The sequence below is a fragment of the Saccopteryx bilineata genome, chromosome 7 (assembly GCF_036850765.1).
Source record: "Saccopteryx bilineata isolate mSacBil1 chromosome 7, mSacBil1_pri_phased_curated, whole genome shotgun sequence".
Classification (NCBI taxonomy): domain Eukaryota; kingdom Metazoa; phylum Chordata; class Mammalia; order Chiroptera; family Emballonuridae; genus Saccopteryx; species Saccopteryx bilineata.
Window position 1 is genome coordinate 31,541,560 of NC_089496.1, and position 17,020 is coordinate 31,558,579.

Sequence of the window (17,020 nt, forward strand, 5' to 3'; positions counted from 1 at the left end):
TGTGGTGGGATGGACTAAATGATACTTAACTCACTTGGCTCCCTTGGAAGAAAGATTCACTGTGGGCGTCAAGTCATCTTACTTGGAACCCAAGGGCTTCTGCTATGCTTCTTGCCTCTTGGAAATCCATCCTTTTTATTTATTCCCAAGAGTATGAAATATAGAGACTGAGATTCAGGATTTTATTTATTTTTAATACACTGTTATCTGTGGAAAAGGTTTTATAGGAATACCTATCTATTATGTAAAATATATATTTCATTTTGTTTTTTAGCTTGTGGTTATTTAATTTATAGTATTAACCCAGTTGGTCATGGTTCTGTCTTTATTCTTCCATGTATTTTCCAAACCCTGTTAATATAAATTAAACTAGATAAAAATAAACCCTACAGCTAATTGATAAGAAGAGAGGACACTCACTTGTCGCGATCGCTGTTCCATCTGCTGTGTGCCAGTAGCCACAGGAACAGATGGCACTTCGTTCAGCCTTGTTTATATATGTAACGTTTTTCTTTTGCATATTTCATGAGCTTTAACATATGATTGTTTTGAATATATTGTTCTATAACTGAAAAACAAATACTTATTTTTTTGGAATATATATGTGAACATACACATATATATTTATACACACACACAATTTATATTGAAGCATTTTGAACAGCTGCCAGACAGCTGCTGGCATTTATTCCTTGGTATAAATCTGAAGATATTTAGCTTTTCAGAGGTTTTCAAGGTTTGATTTAATTGTCCTAATTAACACTGAATTTGAAATTTTGCTCAAGAATAAGCATTTTCTCTTTTGACATATAAATCATATAGGCAAGCATTCCTTGTGTTGCATCTGGTTACATAATGGCTTACTTATTAATTGTTGTTTGTATAAATGTCAATTTGTCATAAAAACAGTACATTGTTAAATTTAGAGAAAACTGCACATATGACTATGTGAAACCCATCTTATGATATTAAAGATATGGAGACATTGTCTTTTAGTTTTAAATTCTGCTCATTTGTCAAATGAATCCATCTAACCTTGGGAAGATCATCATGCATCAAACTAAGTTGTAAATTAAAATAACCCCAGCTCCAAAGAATTAATTTAAATTTGTTACATTGTTTTCTAACCCAAATGGAGTTATTGAAACATTTAATTAATTTGTTTCAGATGAATAAGCTACTGAAATGATGCCTGATGACTAAAATTATTTTATTCTTTTCTAACTTAGATATGTTGTCTCTAATACCATTTCTTTCTCTTTGTGAATGTTTCTATCGCCTCCTGTTTTCAAGTAAATATACCACAGATAGATCAAGAGCCAGATGACCTAAGCAGCTCAGATTGCATTGTTCCCGAAGGCAAATCAAGTTCTTAAAATACCACAAAATAGAAAAAAATAGGAACGTGTCAAGATTTGGAGCAAGTTTCAAACTTTCATTTACTTTTAATAGCTTAATAATTTCAAAAGGAACCACAATTCAGATCTGAATACTCAGTTGATCATTTGGAACTTCTAGATAAATTTTTAAGCACATCATTCTTAAATAAAATTCTTCTTTCCATGTGTTATTTACACCCCACTGCTTTATTTTGTTTCGAAACTAGTGTCAGCCTCTATGTACATCATGAAATAACCACTGGGTTATGAATACTTCCATACATCTAAGATGGGGGCACGTTCTTTGATAATTGAAATTTCTTGGATGAGCCACACTTGAGTTTGTTTTTCTTTCTTTTTGCTTATTTGCATCATTTCTCCCACTTTTTCACTCCTCTTACATTTTCTGATATATTAGGACCACCATGTTTAAGATCTGTTCTTTTGTGATCACAAGCTACTTCATTAAAACTAGAAAGAAACCAACAGCTCTTGGCATTTTCTTGGAGGACTTGGCATGGTAAAGAGTTGTGTTTGGATTAAATCACCTTATTTTTGTTTCCTTTGTAAATATTTGTGATATGATAAGTGCTAAAGAAGTTAGCTATAATTTTCTTTGACAATGGATCACGGTAGTTATTATACTGTGTAAGGTAGCAAATTGGGTAGAAGATCGTGTTAATTTGAGATACTGAAGTCTCCTTTCTATTGGATATAATTCTCTACTTGTTTCAAAAGATACAATTTCTTCATTAAATGGCATTATGATGTTACAGTTTTAAGTATTCAAGCGAGAGGAAGAGATTTGTTTTCTCATAACTTTACTCATCTCTCCTTGGGATTAACTTTATTCATCTTGGATTTGGCATGCAAGAGAAATCACTGAATTGGAGTTGAGATACCTGGGTTTGAAGTTTACTTCAGTCAGTTATCAGCTGTGTGATCAAGTCACTTCGCTGGACTGCTTTTTCAGAGCTCTGAGACACTCATTTTGTATTGCTTGTAACAGTTTTTTTCTGGCTGGAAATTATTTATGTTGCTTATGATTATTTAAAATTACAACAGAAATACATCAATGATTACTGTTTGGTAATATATGCACTTAATTTAAAGTGGCTGTTTTAGAGTTATAAATATACTTATTCATTCTTTAAAATAGCACTTTAAATATATACATACATAGTTATATAAAAAGGAATTTAATTTTTTAAAGATTTTATTTTTATTCATTTTAGAGAGGGGAGGGAGAGAAAGGAAGAGAGAGAAAGAGGCGGGGGGGGGGGGGCGGAGAAGCAGAAAGCAAAACTCCCATAGGTGCTTTGACCAGGCAAGCCCAGGGTTTCAAACCAGAGACCTCAGAGTTCCAGGTCAATGCTTTATCCACTGTGCCACCACAGGTCAGGCACAAGAAAGAATTTATAAAGATAGAGAAATATAACTGTGCCCTTGTATGTTAAGATCACATATTGGCATTTTTGTACCTTATGATATTAATTGCAGTATGGGTATGAAAAATTTCCAATAGATGGAGTCATTCCAGATGTTTGCAGATTTAAAGTATTAGTTAGAAATGATAAATAATTGTAAATCTTCAAAAGAATTGAAAACATGAACTTGCAATGTTCAAATATATACTTCAAAAATTAATTTACTGATGAGATGATTCAATAACTAAATGATTAATTTGCTACTCATTACCAAAAAGATGGATTGAATAAAGAGAAATATGGGATTGTGTGAAAGTGTTTTGAGCATTCTGAGATGTTTGTAGAACTAAAATGATAGTTAATTCCTGTCACCTTATTGAAATGTCCTATATGCAAAAATTATGCCAACTGAAAATAGCTTATTAAAAAAGGAAACAATTGACTGATTGTATTTATGTTGGTTAGCAATTTTAGAATTATTTGGTAACTTCTCTCACCTGGGACTATTCTTTGATCTCAACACGGTTATTTGTGGGAATGATGTCTCCTTGCCTTTCCATTCTCTGAAGGACAGTGGTCTGCACGTGGTATTCTAGGTCCACGGAGGCTGTGCTATGTGGGTGGAGATTTTAACCTACTGACTGTTAATATTTTAGTGTTCATACTTTATTACTCATAAACATTTGGATGTTGTTTTTCAGATGGTAAATGTGTTGTCATATATATTGGGTGTAAATTTTAATTTAAAAGGTTTAAAATAAGCCATTTATATCATGTTTTAGTTAGGTTTATTTTAACTAGAATTTGGGGACAGCTGAGATTTTTTCCCCCCCAATTTTTTATGGCTGTTAAAATGATTGTTTATGCCACACAAACATGCACGCACACACACATATGGGCATACAGTACATGTAAATGAGTCTAGGTTTAGCATTTCAGGCATAGAAGTCATATACGTCAAGAATATTTAAATTCTCTGCATAAATCATAATTTTGTGATATGAAATATTAAAAAATTATTCAAACTAATTTAGAGAACTTTCCCTCCTATCATATATTTGTGTTATTTAAAAGTAAAGTGCTATAAAGTGCATTTAATTTGTCCTATTTCTATTTCCTGTCATAAATTGTAAGTGCAAGAGAGCAGTACAGCATTAATTAGAAATACTGCTTAACATAAGTAGTAACATTTAACAGAGAGCTCTTAATTATTAATTAAACATTAGATATATTTGTGGATTTTTTCTTATTCTTTTCTTTTTTTAGAGAACCAGAGGCCGAAAACGAAGCTTCATTCCTGACGAAGAAAAACATGAGGTTGGAATAAGTTAAGCATTTTTACACAGGCTGAACTTTCATAAACTTTTTTTGCTCCACGTTACCTCTCTTTTCCTCGCATCTTGACTTGGTCTTGTTCTCTCTGGGATGGCAGGAACGAGTTCCTAGAGAGCGGAGACAGAGGCAGTCTGTGTTACAGAAGAAGCCGAAAGCCGAAGATTTACGAACGGAGTGTGCAACTTGCAAAGGGACCGGAGACAATGAAAATCTTGTCAGGTAAGCTGGATGCTGACACCTTATCTTTAGGGGATTAAGGTTGCATTTTCAACGCTTTCTCATCACAGATATAACGGGGGCAAATCTCAGTCCAGGACCTTTTCTAAAACCTTATTGAATGGACTAACAGTACTTCAGAAGCATATTTCATTCACTTATTAACCTGCCACATTTGGTTATTCTCTGGAGTTAGATGTAATTAAGAGCAATAATCTGAATTTGGAACACAAGAGAATTAATTTTTTTCATGACAAGAGAAGTTGACAATACTCTGCATTTAGAGGCCACAAAAACAATTGTAGTCCAAACACTTTGTACTAAAATTATTACATTTTACCTTATTAAGCAATAAAATGACTAAGCTCTCTTAGTATGTTATAAAACTTGAAGTTTCTTAGCAATAATGATAAGGTAGAGATGCTTTTTATTGACTAGAGCTTCGTCAGTAGTTCCTTACTGTTTATCAAAACAAATGTGTTAAATGCTTCTCTCTTATGAAATAAAGAAAGGTGAAAAGATGGCCTAGTTAGATTTTACTTTGATTTTTGTTTTGTTTTCTTCTTTGTTTTGTTTTGGTACTTTTTTTTTTAAGCAAACATAATGCTAATCAGGAATCTCAGCGGATGCCGCTCAGTGGCTATTCCGGATGGTCCCGCCACTGCTAATCTTAGCCATTTGCCTCTTCTGCTGAGATGAAGAGATTGCCCAAAGCCCACGGTAGATGGAGGAGTTCGGGGGTGAACTAAAGAGACCTCACTTACAAAAGTCATTGCTCTTTCTACAGACAGTGACACAAATAATCTTTTAGTATGTCAAGGGAAACTTTTCTGATTTCTTGCGAAATTATTTTTATAAACCACTATTAAATTACCTGAGGACACAGACATTAAATATTTCAAAAACAGTAAACTGATAAAACATATATTAGTATTATTGCTTTATGATTTTAAATTCTTGCTTCCAAAATGATGTCATTTGTTTGTCATTAAAAATATAATTTCTGTTTGCTTTAATTCCTCAAATAAAGGCAAGACATTTTTAATTTATGAGTTTCCTATACTATCATTGAAGAAGATAAAGTTAAAATTCCAGTGAAGAAATACAAAGTGCTTTAACAAAGTAAAGAAAGTCTGTAACAGTGGCCAGTATTTTTTGAATGTTATAAGGGCTCTCCTGGAAGTTAAACTCATTTAAATTTTGGGTAAAGTAGTTCTAATAAGAGAAGATACCCATGAGTAATTCTGATCTCAATATAATTTTCTGATTTATGAAAAAAAAGAAATTCCAAATATAAGTATAACATAATGAAGTACATGAAACAAAACAACAAAAATTAATAGAAAAGGAAAATAATATAAAAACAATATTTTATAGTACAAAAGAATCCCTTTAGAGGAAATTTCCTTTGGGTTAAAGATGTCATTGTTAAGCATGATCAATATGAAACCACAGTTAAAAACTTAGATAGCTGGCTATATTTTTTAATTTTAATTAAATGAACCTATGGAAATATCTACTTTCTTCTTTATTTTTAAATAGTAGGTTGATTTTAGGCTTTTTTTAAATTATAAGACAAGTTTTTACTTGTTTGGTCATTTATTTGAAAAAAAATAATTCAGGAAATAAATATACTTAATTTTCAAAACCACTTTCATAACAAGAGCATCTTCAACATATGTTCGTTGTATTAAAAAAATAGGTACCACCTTTCCTCGATTCTTGATGATATTAGTCTTTCTTCTCACTTAGTTTCTGTTATAAAATTCTCACTCTTATATAGTTAGTTCATTACTATAACATGCCACTGTCTGGGATTTCTGTGAAAGTCTTCTGAAAGGTAAAGATACTTTTTTACTATAGAAATGATGGATATACAAAGCCTTCTTCCTTGGTTTTACCTTGTTAAGAAGATAACATCACAGATTTTTCTGCAAAGGATATAGAGGTAATGAAGAGGGACTTAAAAAGTTTTATAAATATTATATATTGTTTTTGAAGACAAAATAAGCTGGATATAAAGCAATGCCATAAACTCTCTCATGGTTATAATGTGCTTGTTCCATAAAAAAAATACACATTAATTTTAAGCACTATTGCTCTTGAGTTAAAGAATTTCATTTTATGTAGAATTTAATGTTTTTAAAAAGGTAATTTAAAAAGCTAATATCTACCATTTCCCTTGACATCTCTTTTATTTTGCGATTGGCATCATCACTGTTTCAAAATTCCCTAAAAAGTCCATACTTTTATGATTAAGTTGCATTTCAAATATCATGTACACATGAAATTTTTTTGTAACTTTAATTTTATGGCATTTTAAATTAGATTTTATTTTCTTTAAAGATATATTTCAGTGCTTGGTCAGAGATACATTATACTTATTATATATGTCTCTTAGATTTTTTTATAAAATTAAACTTCTTGGGTCATAATTTAATTAATAATCTTTTACTGAATACTCCATATTTATTTTCTCAAGTTCCTTTGAACAAATAAACATGAGTCACTAGAACCTGCTGTTTAGCTGCCTGATTTTGAAACCACACTTCTCTATGTAATCCAAGCTATATGAAACATTCCTTCTTAATTAATTTCCTTGCTTTTTCAGTACTTTGTGTATGCCAATTTATATGTGTAATTTTTTTTTTTTTACTATCACTGGGAAATTGCACTCAATTTATTAGTTAACTGTAATAATAGTAGGTTCCAATTGTTATTTTTTGTTTTGCATTTTAAGTTTTTCTCAAGCTGATGAGCCCACGCTCAAGTCGGCGACCTCAGGGTTTTGAACCCAGGTCCTCTGCGTCCCAGTCTGATGCTCTATCTGCTGCGTCACCGCCTGGTCAGGCCTTTACTGTTCCTTATGCAGTTTATCACATAATAATCACCATGAGAAAATTTGCATTATATAAAGGAATATCAAAATTATAAAGTGATGGTACAAATATATATTATTTAGATACTTAAAAATTAAAACAGGGAAAGCATAAGTTCTAAATGTTTGTGTCATCTAATACATTTTCAAATGTATTAAAAACACATTTTCTGCACAAAGGATTTCTGGATAAGCTTCTGTGTCTATTCTTTACTTCTACTGGAAATTTCAGGGATAGATTTCAGGGCTTTGTTTTGCTTTATTACTCTTGTATTCTTGAGTCAGTGACTAGTACAGTATAATGCAATTACGTACTGTATTCTAAAAGGACTGTCCCCAAGCTTAGATTTGTAATATTTCTCTCAGTTTTATGTGGTAGAATGTGTCCCCCATGTCACCCTGAGTGCCTGTGTGACGTACCTCTTTCTCTAAGTTGGGCTGCTATTATATCTGGTGTATGTCTAACTTGGCCTTCTCTCTTGCAAGTAGAGCTGTTGTATCCTTGTACAGCAGCAGCTCCATGTTGCTGTGTTCCACGTCACTGAACTAAAAACTCCTCTACCCACCATGGTGGTTAGCGGCTCACACACTTCAGAGGAAGTTGCGTGAAGGAATCATTGGCAAAATAATAAATTTTCCTGATTTTTATGTTAATTTTAATTTTTAAAAAAGAGGCTAAGATAAAGTAACATATCAAGATGTCTAGAAGACACAGGCTACCTGTACCACTTAACCTAAAGTAATATGCCGCCTTACTCTTTGAAAAGAACTCAAAAAGCAAAAGAAAAATCCGGCATTCTAAATCCAAATTGAGAAAGCATAGGAATTATTTGAAAATTTAAGCAGAGGGACAGAATTATGACCTTTTTGAACCCTTCTTTTTTTAGGTTTTTAACAGTCTCATTATAGTTATACATTTACTTTATTTCTTAAATAACTGTTATAGGGATGGTTGTGTTTCAAGAAAATTCTACTGATTACCAAACAAAAATATCATCTAAATTTAAGTTAGTAAAATTAGGAATACTTATTTCTGCCACATTTTGGAGTTTTTAGCATAATTATATCCCTATTTTGACAAAAAATTCATATATTTATATTTTGTTTAGCAATTGATTTTATTTTGATATCTTTAAAAAGAAGTTATCCTATAATGTCTCCTTTTGTTTTAAAAGCTTACTTTACTGTTATTTTTGAAAACCTGATCATTTGTTAATTTTTAAAAAGCTACCTAATTGACTCAGCTTAATACCACAACTAAAACTCTTAACAGGCATCCCCAAACTGCAGCCCCCTGAGGCCATTTATCCAGCCCCCGCCGCACTTCTGGAAGGGGTACCTCTTTCATTGGTGGTCAGTGAGAGGAGCACTGTATGTGGCGGCCCTCCAACTGTCTGAGGGACAGTGAACTGGCCCCCTGTGTAAAAAGTTTGGGGACCTCTGTTCTATAATAATGCCAATATTTAATATGAACAATGCTAGAATGTAAAAAGAAATCAGTCTGAGCATTGGTTAAAAAAGGTATTTTTCTCTCCTTTTTTATTAAAGAGAAGTGGAGAAAAATAGCAAATATTACTACTTAAAGTTTTATAGTATGTTCTTGCTGATATGTTTTTAAAAGTAAGTATTTTGAAATAGAATCATAGAAATTTAGATGAAAACAATAAAAAATTAAAAATTAAGTAAAAATCAATGGCTGTACCTTGTCACAGTGACAATGAACTACTCAGAGACCAGATGACATGCTCCAAGGGACTGAGGGGAGGCAACAGCCTGGTCAGCAGACTGCAGGACCGAAGTCCCATCCCCAGCCTTACTCAGATATTTATTAGCTGGTACAAATAACTCAAGGAAGCAGACAGGAAGTTTTCATAGGGTGAAATAAAGGACAAGGAACATGCTGACTCCTAATCTCTGTTCTGAGAGCCTAAACAGTTCTGTTACTGAATCTATCCTGCTGTTTTGCTGTTTCCGGAATGCACTGTCTCTAGTACCTGATCAGAGAGGCCCCTGGACTCTCGTCTTCTCAGGGCTTTCGCCCAAGGGCACCTTGCTGTTCTGTTTTCCAATACTCTGCATGTCTTCATAGCATGTGCCTACAGTACCTAGATAGAAACTTAATTATATGTGCTTTATTTCAGCCTTTTTAAATTCTGACTTTCTAAACTACATTCAATATCAACAATTCAGCTTTCCTAAGTCATAAATTTTGAAGTCATGATAAAATGATGAAACAAGCTAAAACAATTTTATGGAAATTGGTTTCCATTTATTAAAATTTTCTTACAAGTCGTTTTCTTGAGTAGTTCTCTAACATTTAAATTTTCATGGCAATGTCTTGACCACTTGGCTCAAGCTTAGAATATATAGCAGGTTTTCAGAACTGCGAACCCAACTCACTGCAAACATAAATCTACACTGAACAGTTGCTGTGTGTGTGGGAGGAAGGAGGTTAAAAGTCATGTACAATGATATGTATAAATGTTAAGTAGAAGTACTGGAGAATTTTAACGAAAGCATGCACTCATGTAATGCCTATTTCTATTAAGATACAGAACATTTTCATCACTCCCAAAACACTGTGCCCTTTCCTAATCAGTTCTTCTTGAGCCACTTTCTATATTTGTCACCATAGTTAGTTTCACTTCTTGTAGAATTTCATATAAATGGCATGTTTAGTTTTTATTTGAGGTCAGCCTTTGTAGTGGATGCTGAGGGATACCCCCTTTTCTTTTATTCTGCATTTCCCTGATATATATGATTCCCATCATATTTTTGTCCACTGACTATGGGTATGCCTTCCTTTGTGAACTAATTATTTTGCCCCATTTCAAAATGTGTTTTATGTTTAGTACTTAATTATAGGAGTTTTTCATATATTCTGGTTGTGAGTCCTTTTACAAATACGTATTTTTCAAACATTATCCTTATCTATGGCTTGCTTATTCATTTTGTGTAGTGTCATTTAAAGAGAAGATGCTAATTTTTCTGAAGCACAGTTTAGCAACATTTCTTTTTTATGATTATTGTTTTCATTTCCTATCTTAGAATCCTTCTTATCAGTCCAGCTCACAAAGATTGTCTCCATTGTTTTCTTATAGAAGTTTTATGATTTTAATTTTTATATTGAGATATATCATCCATTTGAAACTAATTTTTGTTTATAGTCTAAGGTAGAGTTAAGGAAGGCTTGATTATTATCCAGTGTGAGTTTCCAGTTTTCAAGCACCATTTGATGAAAATGCTTATCTTACATCATTAAGTTGCTTTGCTGCCATTGTTAAAAATCAATTGACTTTTGCCCTGACCAGATAGCTCAGTTGGTTAGAGTATCATCCTGACATGCAAAGGTTATGGGTTCGATCCCCAGTCAGCGCACATATAGGAACAAATCCATGTTTCTGTCTCCCTTCTTCTCTCTCTAAAATCAATAAATAAATTTTTTAAAAATTAATCAATTGACTATTTAAATGTGGATCTATTTCTAGACTTTGTATTCTATTCCATTAAGCTTATGTACCAATAGTCCTGACTGTTGGGACCTTATAGTACACTCTTCTGTTATTCCAGGTACTTTGTATTTACATGTAAATGTAACAAACAGCTTATCTATTTCCATTAAAAAAAGAAAGTGTGACAGAAGAAGGGGAAAAAAGCATAGGCAGCAACAAAAAAAAATAAATTGGATATCATTCTCATGTATCAAAGAACACCATCATCATCAGAGAGAAAAGCCAACCCCCAAAATATGTGCAAATCATATATCTGTGAAGGGATTATCAAGACTATATAAAGAACTAAAACTCATCAATAACAACAACAAAACCTGACTAAAAATAAGCAAAGGATTTGAATAGACATTTCTCCAAAGACAATGTCCAAATGGCTAATCGCACATGAAAAGATGTTCAACATCACTAATCATTAGGGAAATTCAAATCAAAACTACGAGATACTACTTCAAACCCATTAGAATGGCTATTAGAAAATAAAAATGAAAACAAACGAACAAAAACCCCAGAAAATAACAAGTGTTAGTAAAGATGTGGATAAATTGGAACCTTTGTGCACTGTTGGTAGAAATGTGAAATGGTGTATCCACTATGGAAAACAGTATGGTGGTTCCTCAAAAAATTAAAAATAGAATTGACAAATGACCTATCGTATTTTTCAACCCATAAGACACACATTTTCCCTCCAAAAGTGGAGGGGAAAATGCCTGTGCATCTTATGGAGTGAAAATTACGGTATTTTATTAAATATTTTAACACACCATTTGGTTCAGAATATTTTTTTTCTTATTTTCCTCTTTAAAACCCTAGGTGTGTCTTATGGTCAGGTGCATCTTATGGAGTGAAAAATATGGTAGCTATTCCACTTTTGGGTCTATACTCAATAGTTGAAAGCAGAACCTCAGAGATACTGTACATCCATGTACACAGCAACATTATTTGCAATAGTCAAAAGGTGTATGTAGCCCAGGTGTCCACTGATGGGTGAATGGGTAAACAAAAATGATCTATACATGCAAAAAAATATTGTTCAGCCTTAAAAAATGAAGGGAATTCTGACATGCTATGACATGGAAGAACCCTGAAGACCTTATTCTGAGTGAGATAAGCCAGTCATAAAAAATAAATATGGTATGATTCCCTTTAATATTAGGGAATTAGAATAGTCAAATTCACAGAGACAGAAAGTAGAATGTGGTTGCCAGGGGCAGGGCACTGCGTAGTTCATATTTAATGGGTACATAGTTTCTTTTTTTTTTTTTTTAATTTTATTTATTTATTTTTTATTATAATTTTATTTTTTTAATGGGGTGACATCAATAAATCAGGATACATATATTCAAAGACAACATGTCCAGGTTGTCTTGTCGTTCAATTATGTTGCATACCCATCACCCAAAGTCAGATTGTCCTCTGTCACCTTCTATCTAGTTTTCTTTGTGCCCCTCCCCCTCCCCCTTTCCCTCTCCCTCCTCCCCCCGTAACCACCACACTCTTATCAAGGGTACATAGTTTCAGTTGAGGAAAATGAAATAATTTCTGGAGATGGATGGTGGTGATAGTTACACAACAGTGTGAATTTATTTAATGCCTCCAAACTGTCCACTTAATGGTTAAAATAATAAATTTTATGTTATGTATATTTAACCACAGTTGTTTAAAAAGACAAAAAATGCCTACTGAGACTATAATTAGTTTTGTGTTGAATACAAAACATGGATGAATTTGGGAGCATTAACATCTCAACAGCCCTGTCTTCTAATCCATGAAATCGATATATCTCTACATTTATTCAGACAATCAGATATCTTTTACTTTTTCTCATCAATGTTTTGTAGTTTTCACTGTAGAAGTCTTACATATCTATTATTGTGTTCCAAAGTATTTAATGTTTTCGATGCCACGATACAGGAAAATTTTAGTAACTGTGTATGTAAGTGTTGGGAGATGCCAGGTATTGAGGTGGCCAATTAGGATCACAAACCAAACTGGAAGTTACAGTTAAAATTAGTCATTTATCACAGTAGCATATGCACAAGGTCAAAACAGAATGGTTGCTGGTTCCCCAAGTAGTCCATTTCTCCCACGAAATAGAAGTGGGTAAATGTCAAGTGGATCACTGGAGACATTGGGTGGGATGTGGGGCTTGAATGCCTCTGCTGACAGAGCCCTGAAGAAAAGGCTTTTGCTGTTTTGTGGACAGAAGGAGAGGGATAAGGGCTATCAAGTAGAAAAGTTAAGAGTCGGTGGGTCAAAGTGTCTTTAAGACCTCTACCTCAACAAGCCTTGCCCCATATAAAATGAGGTCTTAAAAGGTCCACCAATCTTGCAGTCCTGGAATAAAACCCTTCTGGTCATAAGTTATGGTCTCTATATTTTTGGAATTCATTTGCTGTATTTGGATAAGGGTTTTGTGTCTCTATTCATAAAAATCTTGTTCTGTTAATTGTTTTCTTTTAAAGCCTTTATCCGGTTTTGTTATGAGGTTATGCTAACTTTCTCAATGGCCTTTGAAAGCGTTACTCTCTTTCATAAGCATTTAAGAATTTAAGGTTTTTTTCCTTTTCATTCAATTTATTGGGGTGACACTGGTTAATAAAATTATACAGGTTTTAGGTGCCCAATTCTACAACCCATCATCTGTACACTGTATTGTACCCTGCTCTACTGTCCCCACTGCCCCGCCCCCCGCCAATCACCACACTATTGACCTTGGCCATGAGTTTTTTTCTCTTTTTTCCCCCCTTTTTTTTGCTCAATCCTTTTATGGCTATCAGTCTATAGCTATTTTGTTTATTAGTTCATTTTGTTCATTAGATTTCACATATGAGTGAAATCATGTTTAAGATTGACATTATTTCTTCATTAAATTTTTGTTGAATTCCCCAGTGAAACTATGTGGACCAGAGTTTTCTTTGTTGGAAGGTTATTAATTAATTCCATTTTTATACAGATATAGACCTAATGAGAAATTTTTTTTAATCTTAGTTTGGGTAAGGTGTATTTTTCAAGGAATTTATTACATCTTAGTTGTCAATTGCCTCTTTAGTCATTCTTGTCATCTGAATGTGCACTACAACTATTTGCTTAAGACTTTTCTGCTTCCTGTAATATTTTGGATAATATTCTCTTCCTCTAAGACTACTCAGTATTTACTTCTTTCTTGTACACTTCCTGACTTATCTTATCCCATAATGATCTTTTTCTTGCTTGATTGCTCTTGGGGCTTCACATAGGATCCTACATCATACTGTCATCCACTTGCTTGCAAAGCATCTTTAAATTGTTTTTAATATTTCCACTAAATGAGGGCAGATTTTTGGCCTTCTATTTATTTGTGATGGTCCTCATAGTCTAACTAAATATGGCACAGGCAGTTAATTCAGAATAAATGTTTGTCAAATTATTTAGTAATACATTGCTAGATTTGTATACATTTGCAGCTTAATACAATTGCTGTAGTTTATCATCTCTTTGAGGGCAGGGGCATTTGTTTAAATAGCTCCTGATTGATTTGTTTTATTATTCTTTTAAATTTACAAACACTTTTAATTTATAAACAATCCCAAAAATAGTATATTCATGTTACAAGCAAACAAGAAATAGTAGGTGAATATGACTTTTGATTGATAATTACTTCATTGAAAGTTTAAAGATCTCAGCTAGTTCAAGTTTGTCACTTGACAGTTCTGTATTTTTTAGACCACTCACTTAGTCTATAAATCCAGTGGTGGGATTAAGCCTGTTTGCACCCGTTTGGCAGAACCGATACCTAATATTTTGTTGAACTTGGTGAACCGGTTGTTAAAATGACACTTATAATCAGGGTTCTCTCTAAGGTGGGTGCCTGGGCAGCCACCGAATGTAGAAATCACAAATTTACATTCTTTACTCTTTTTTCACATTCATCTGCACAACAGCATATTCTAAGTACCTGTAGTAATGTTCATTCCGTCCATAGGTGAAAAAAAATTGCAAGTGAGGGTGCCAGTCAAGAAGCAATATGGAAATATCTTAAATACCGGTTTTATTGTTTTTTGTCAAGTGTTTAACATTTTTTCATTAATATTTTAAAACTCTTATACAATCTCGTTTTGTGTACCTCTTTTATTGTTCTTATTTAAGTATTAAGTGCATGAAATAATAAAAGTACCTTTTGGCATATCATTTTTTTTTTTAATTTTTATTTTATTTATTCATTTTAGAGAGGGAGAGAGAAAGACAGAGAGAGAGAGAGAGAGAGAGAGAGAGAAAGAGGAGAGAGAGACAGGGGGGAGGAGCTGGAAGCATCAACTCCCATATGTGCCTTGACCAGGCAAGCCCAGGTTTCGAACCGGTGACCTCAGCATTTCCAGGTCGACGCTTTATCCACTGCGCCACCACAGGTCAGGCGGCATATCATTTTTTATACCAAAATATGTCATTTGGGCAGAGAACTGGTTGTTAAGTTATTTGAATCCCACCACTATATGGATCTCAGTTTTCATATTTTAGGAGAGTACCTTAGGCTGTAACATCTCTGATGTCTAAACACTGGCTCTGATATTCAAAGATTAGGTGAAATTCCAAGTTCCCAAATCCAGCCTGCCTATTGGTTTCCAATCCATCACAGGCTTTCCTATAAACACACATTCTTAGCAGTCTTTCTAGTCTACTCTGTAACTCTGTGTTAGAATGTGATTATTATTTTTTATTAAATCTTTTATAGTGAAAGCAGTTTTCTTGTTACCCTGTCTCCATTTAGTTAAAGAGGAGTGGAAAATAAGGCCTATCAAAACACCCACTTCTTTGATAAACAGCAAATATTCCTTTTTTAAAAAAAGATAACTGCATTGAGCTCTAATTTTCATACTGCAAATTATAAGTGTAGAACATAATGATTTTTAATGGTTCTTCAGCCATCACTTCAAGCCAAGTTTAGAGCATTTCCACCCTCAGCCCAAGCCACCACTGCAAACAGTTTCTTGTCACTGGTTCCTCATAGCTTCTTTCTTTCTTGACTCACTTTTTTCATCTTAATATTACTATTACACATGTTTCTAGTTATATGTTAGATTTTTTCCCCCAAAAAATTTCTAATACACTAAAGGCAATAAAGATCCTTTGCTGGACCAAGCTTTAGTCAGGTATTTGTATCTTCTAGGTCCGTGATGGTGAACCTTTTTATAAAAACCGCCCACTTTTGCAGAGCTGGTCAACCTGGTCCCTTCTGCCCACTAGTGGGCGGTAGTGGAGCAACCAGATGGTGCTGCCATTGGCCCACCATGAAAGCTGGAACGCCCACTAGTGGGTGGAAGGGACCAGGTTGACCAGCACTGCAAAAGTGGGCGGTTTTTATAAAAAGGCTTGCCATCATGGTTCTAGGCCCATACATCTGTTTACTTCCCCATAAAACCCTGTTTTAGCATAAACCCTGCCAAGTCAGTTTAACCAGAACTCCCCCTTGACATCCTTTTTACCCTAGATATCTGATCAGGTTCCTGAGGCCCCACCATTCTGCACGTGATATGTGATCACCCTGGTCTGCAGCAAGAATCCTGTTAGGTTCTTTTAGCTAAAATCCCCTTACCCCGGACGTTTCCTCTTAGTAGCTTTGCATCCACCGATTCCCAGTCTGCTCTTTGGCTCTAAACTCCCACTTGTCTAACTATTTAGAGTTGAGCCCAAACTCTCTCCCCTGCTGTAGAAATCTCATTGCAGATGTCCCTTTATCTATCCTGATGGCCTTGAATAAAGTCTGCCTTGCCAGCTTTAATAAGTGTCACTGATTATATTTTTCCTTTAACTAAGGAACTTCTAATTAAAGAAATACTGAAGTCAGTCTTGAAATGTGAAAAAATATGTAATCCTATTATAGTCTTCAAATTGATATTTTTAACATTGGGTATTTTAAAAAGAAGCCTGCTAAATTCATGGGAAGAGCCTAAATTTTATTAAATCTCAAAGTCTACATTTTTGGAGACAGCACTGTACAATGAATGATTAAGTGTGAGAATTTACACCTGCACAATTGGTTTGAAACCTGTTTATTTGTCAACTCTGCCTTTATCCTCCCAGTGACTTAATTTTCTTGTCCAAAAAATAGCAGTAATCAATAGTACCTACCCCATAAGTTGTTGGAACACTAAATGGAATAAATACAAGTAAAGGGCTTGGCACAGTAATTAGGTAATTATTATAAATGCTCTATACATGCAAACAGCAACAACTATAATATAACACTTAGGTCATACTTACTATGTAGAAGGTGGTGGGACTGATGGAACTGATATC

General features: G+C 33.7%; 1 protein-coding gene across 2 annotated transcripts in view; it reads left to right on the plus strand.

Annotated features, from left to right (window-relative positions):
• PHF14 (PHD finger protein 14) overlaps window positions 1–17,020 on the plus strand; it is a 184,612-nt gene that overhangs the window by 76,053 nt on the left and 91,539 nt on the right. For both annotated transcript variants that reach the window (XM_066239510.1, XM_066239509.1), the window contains exons 15-16: window positions 4,073–4,123; window positions 4,239–4,360. In XM_066239510.1, coding sequence (XP_066095607.1) covers window positions 4,073–4,123; window positions 4,239–4,360 — 173 coding nt within the window. The remainder of the gene's footprint in view (window positions 1–4,072; window positions 4,124–4,238; window positions 4,361–17,020) is intronic.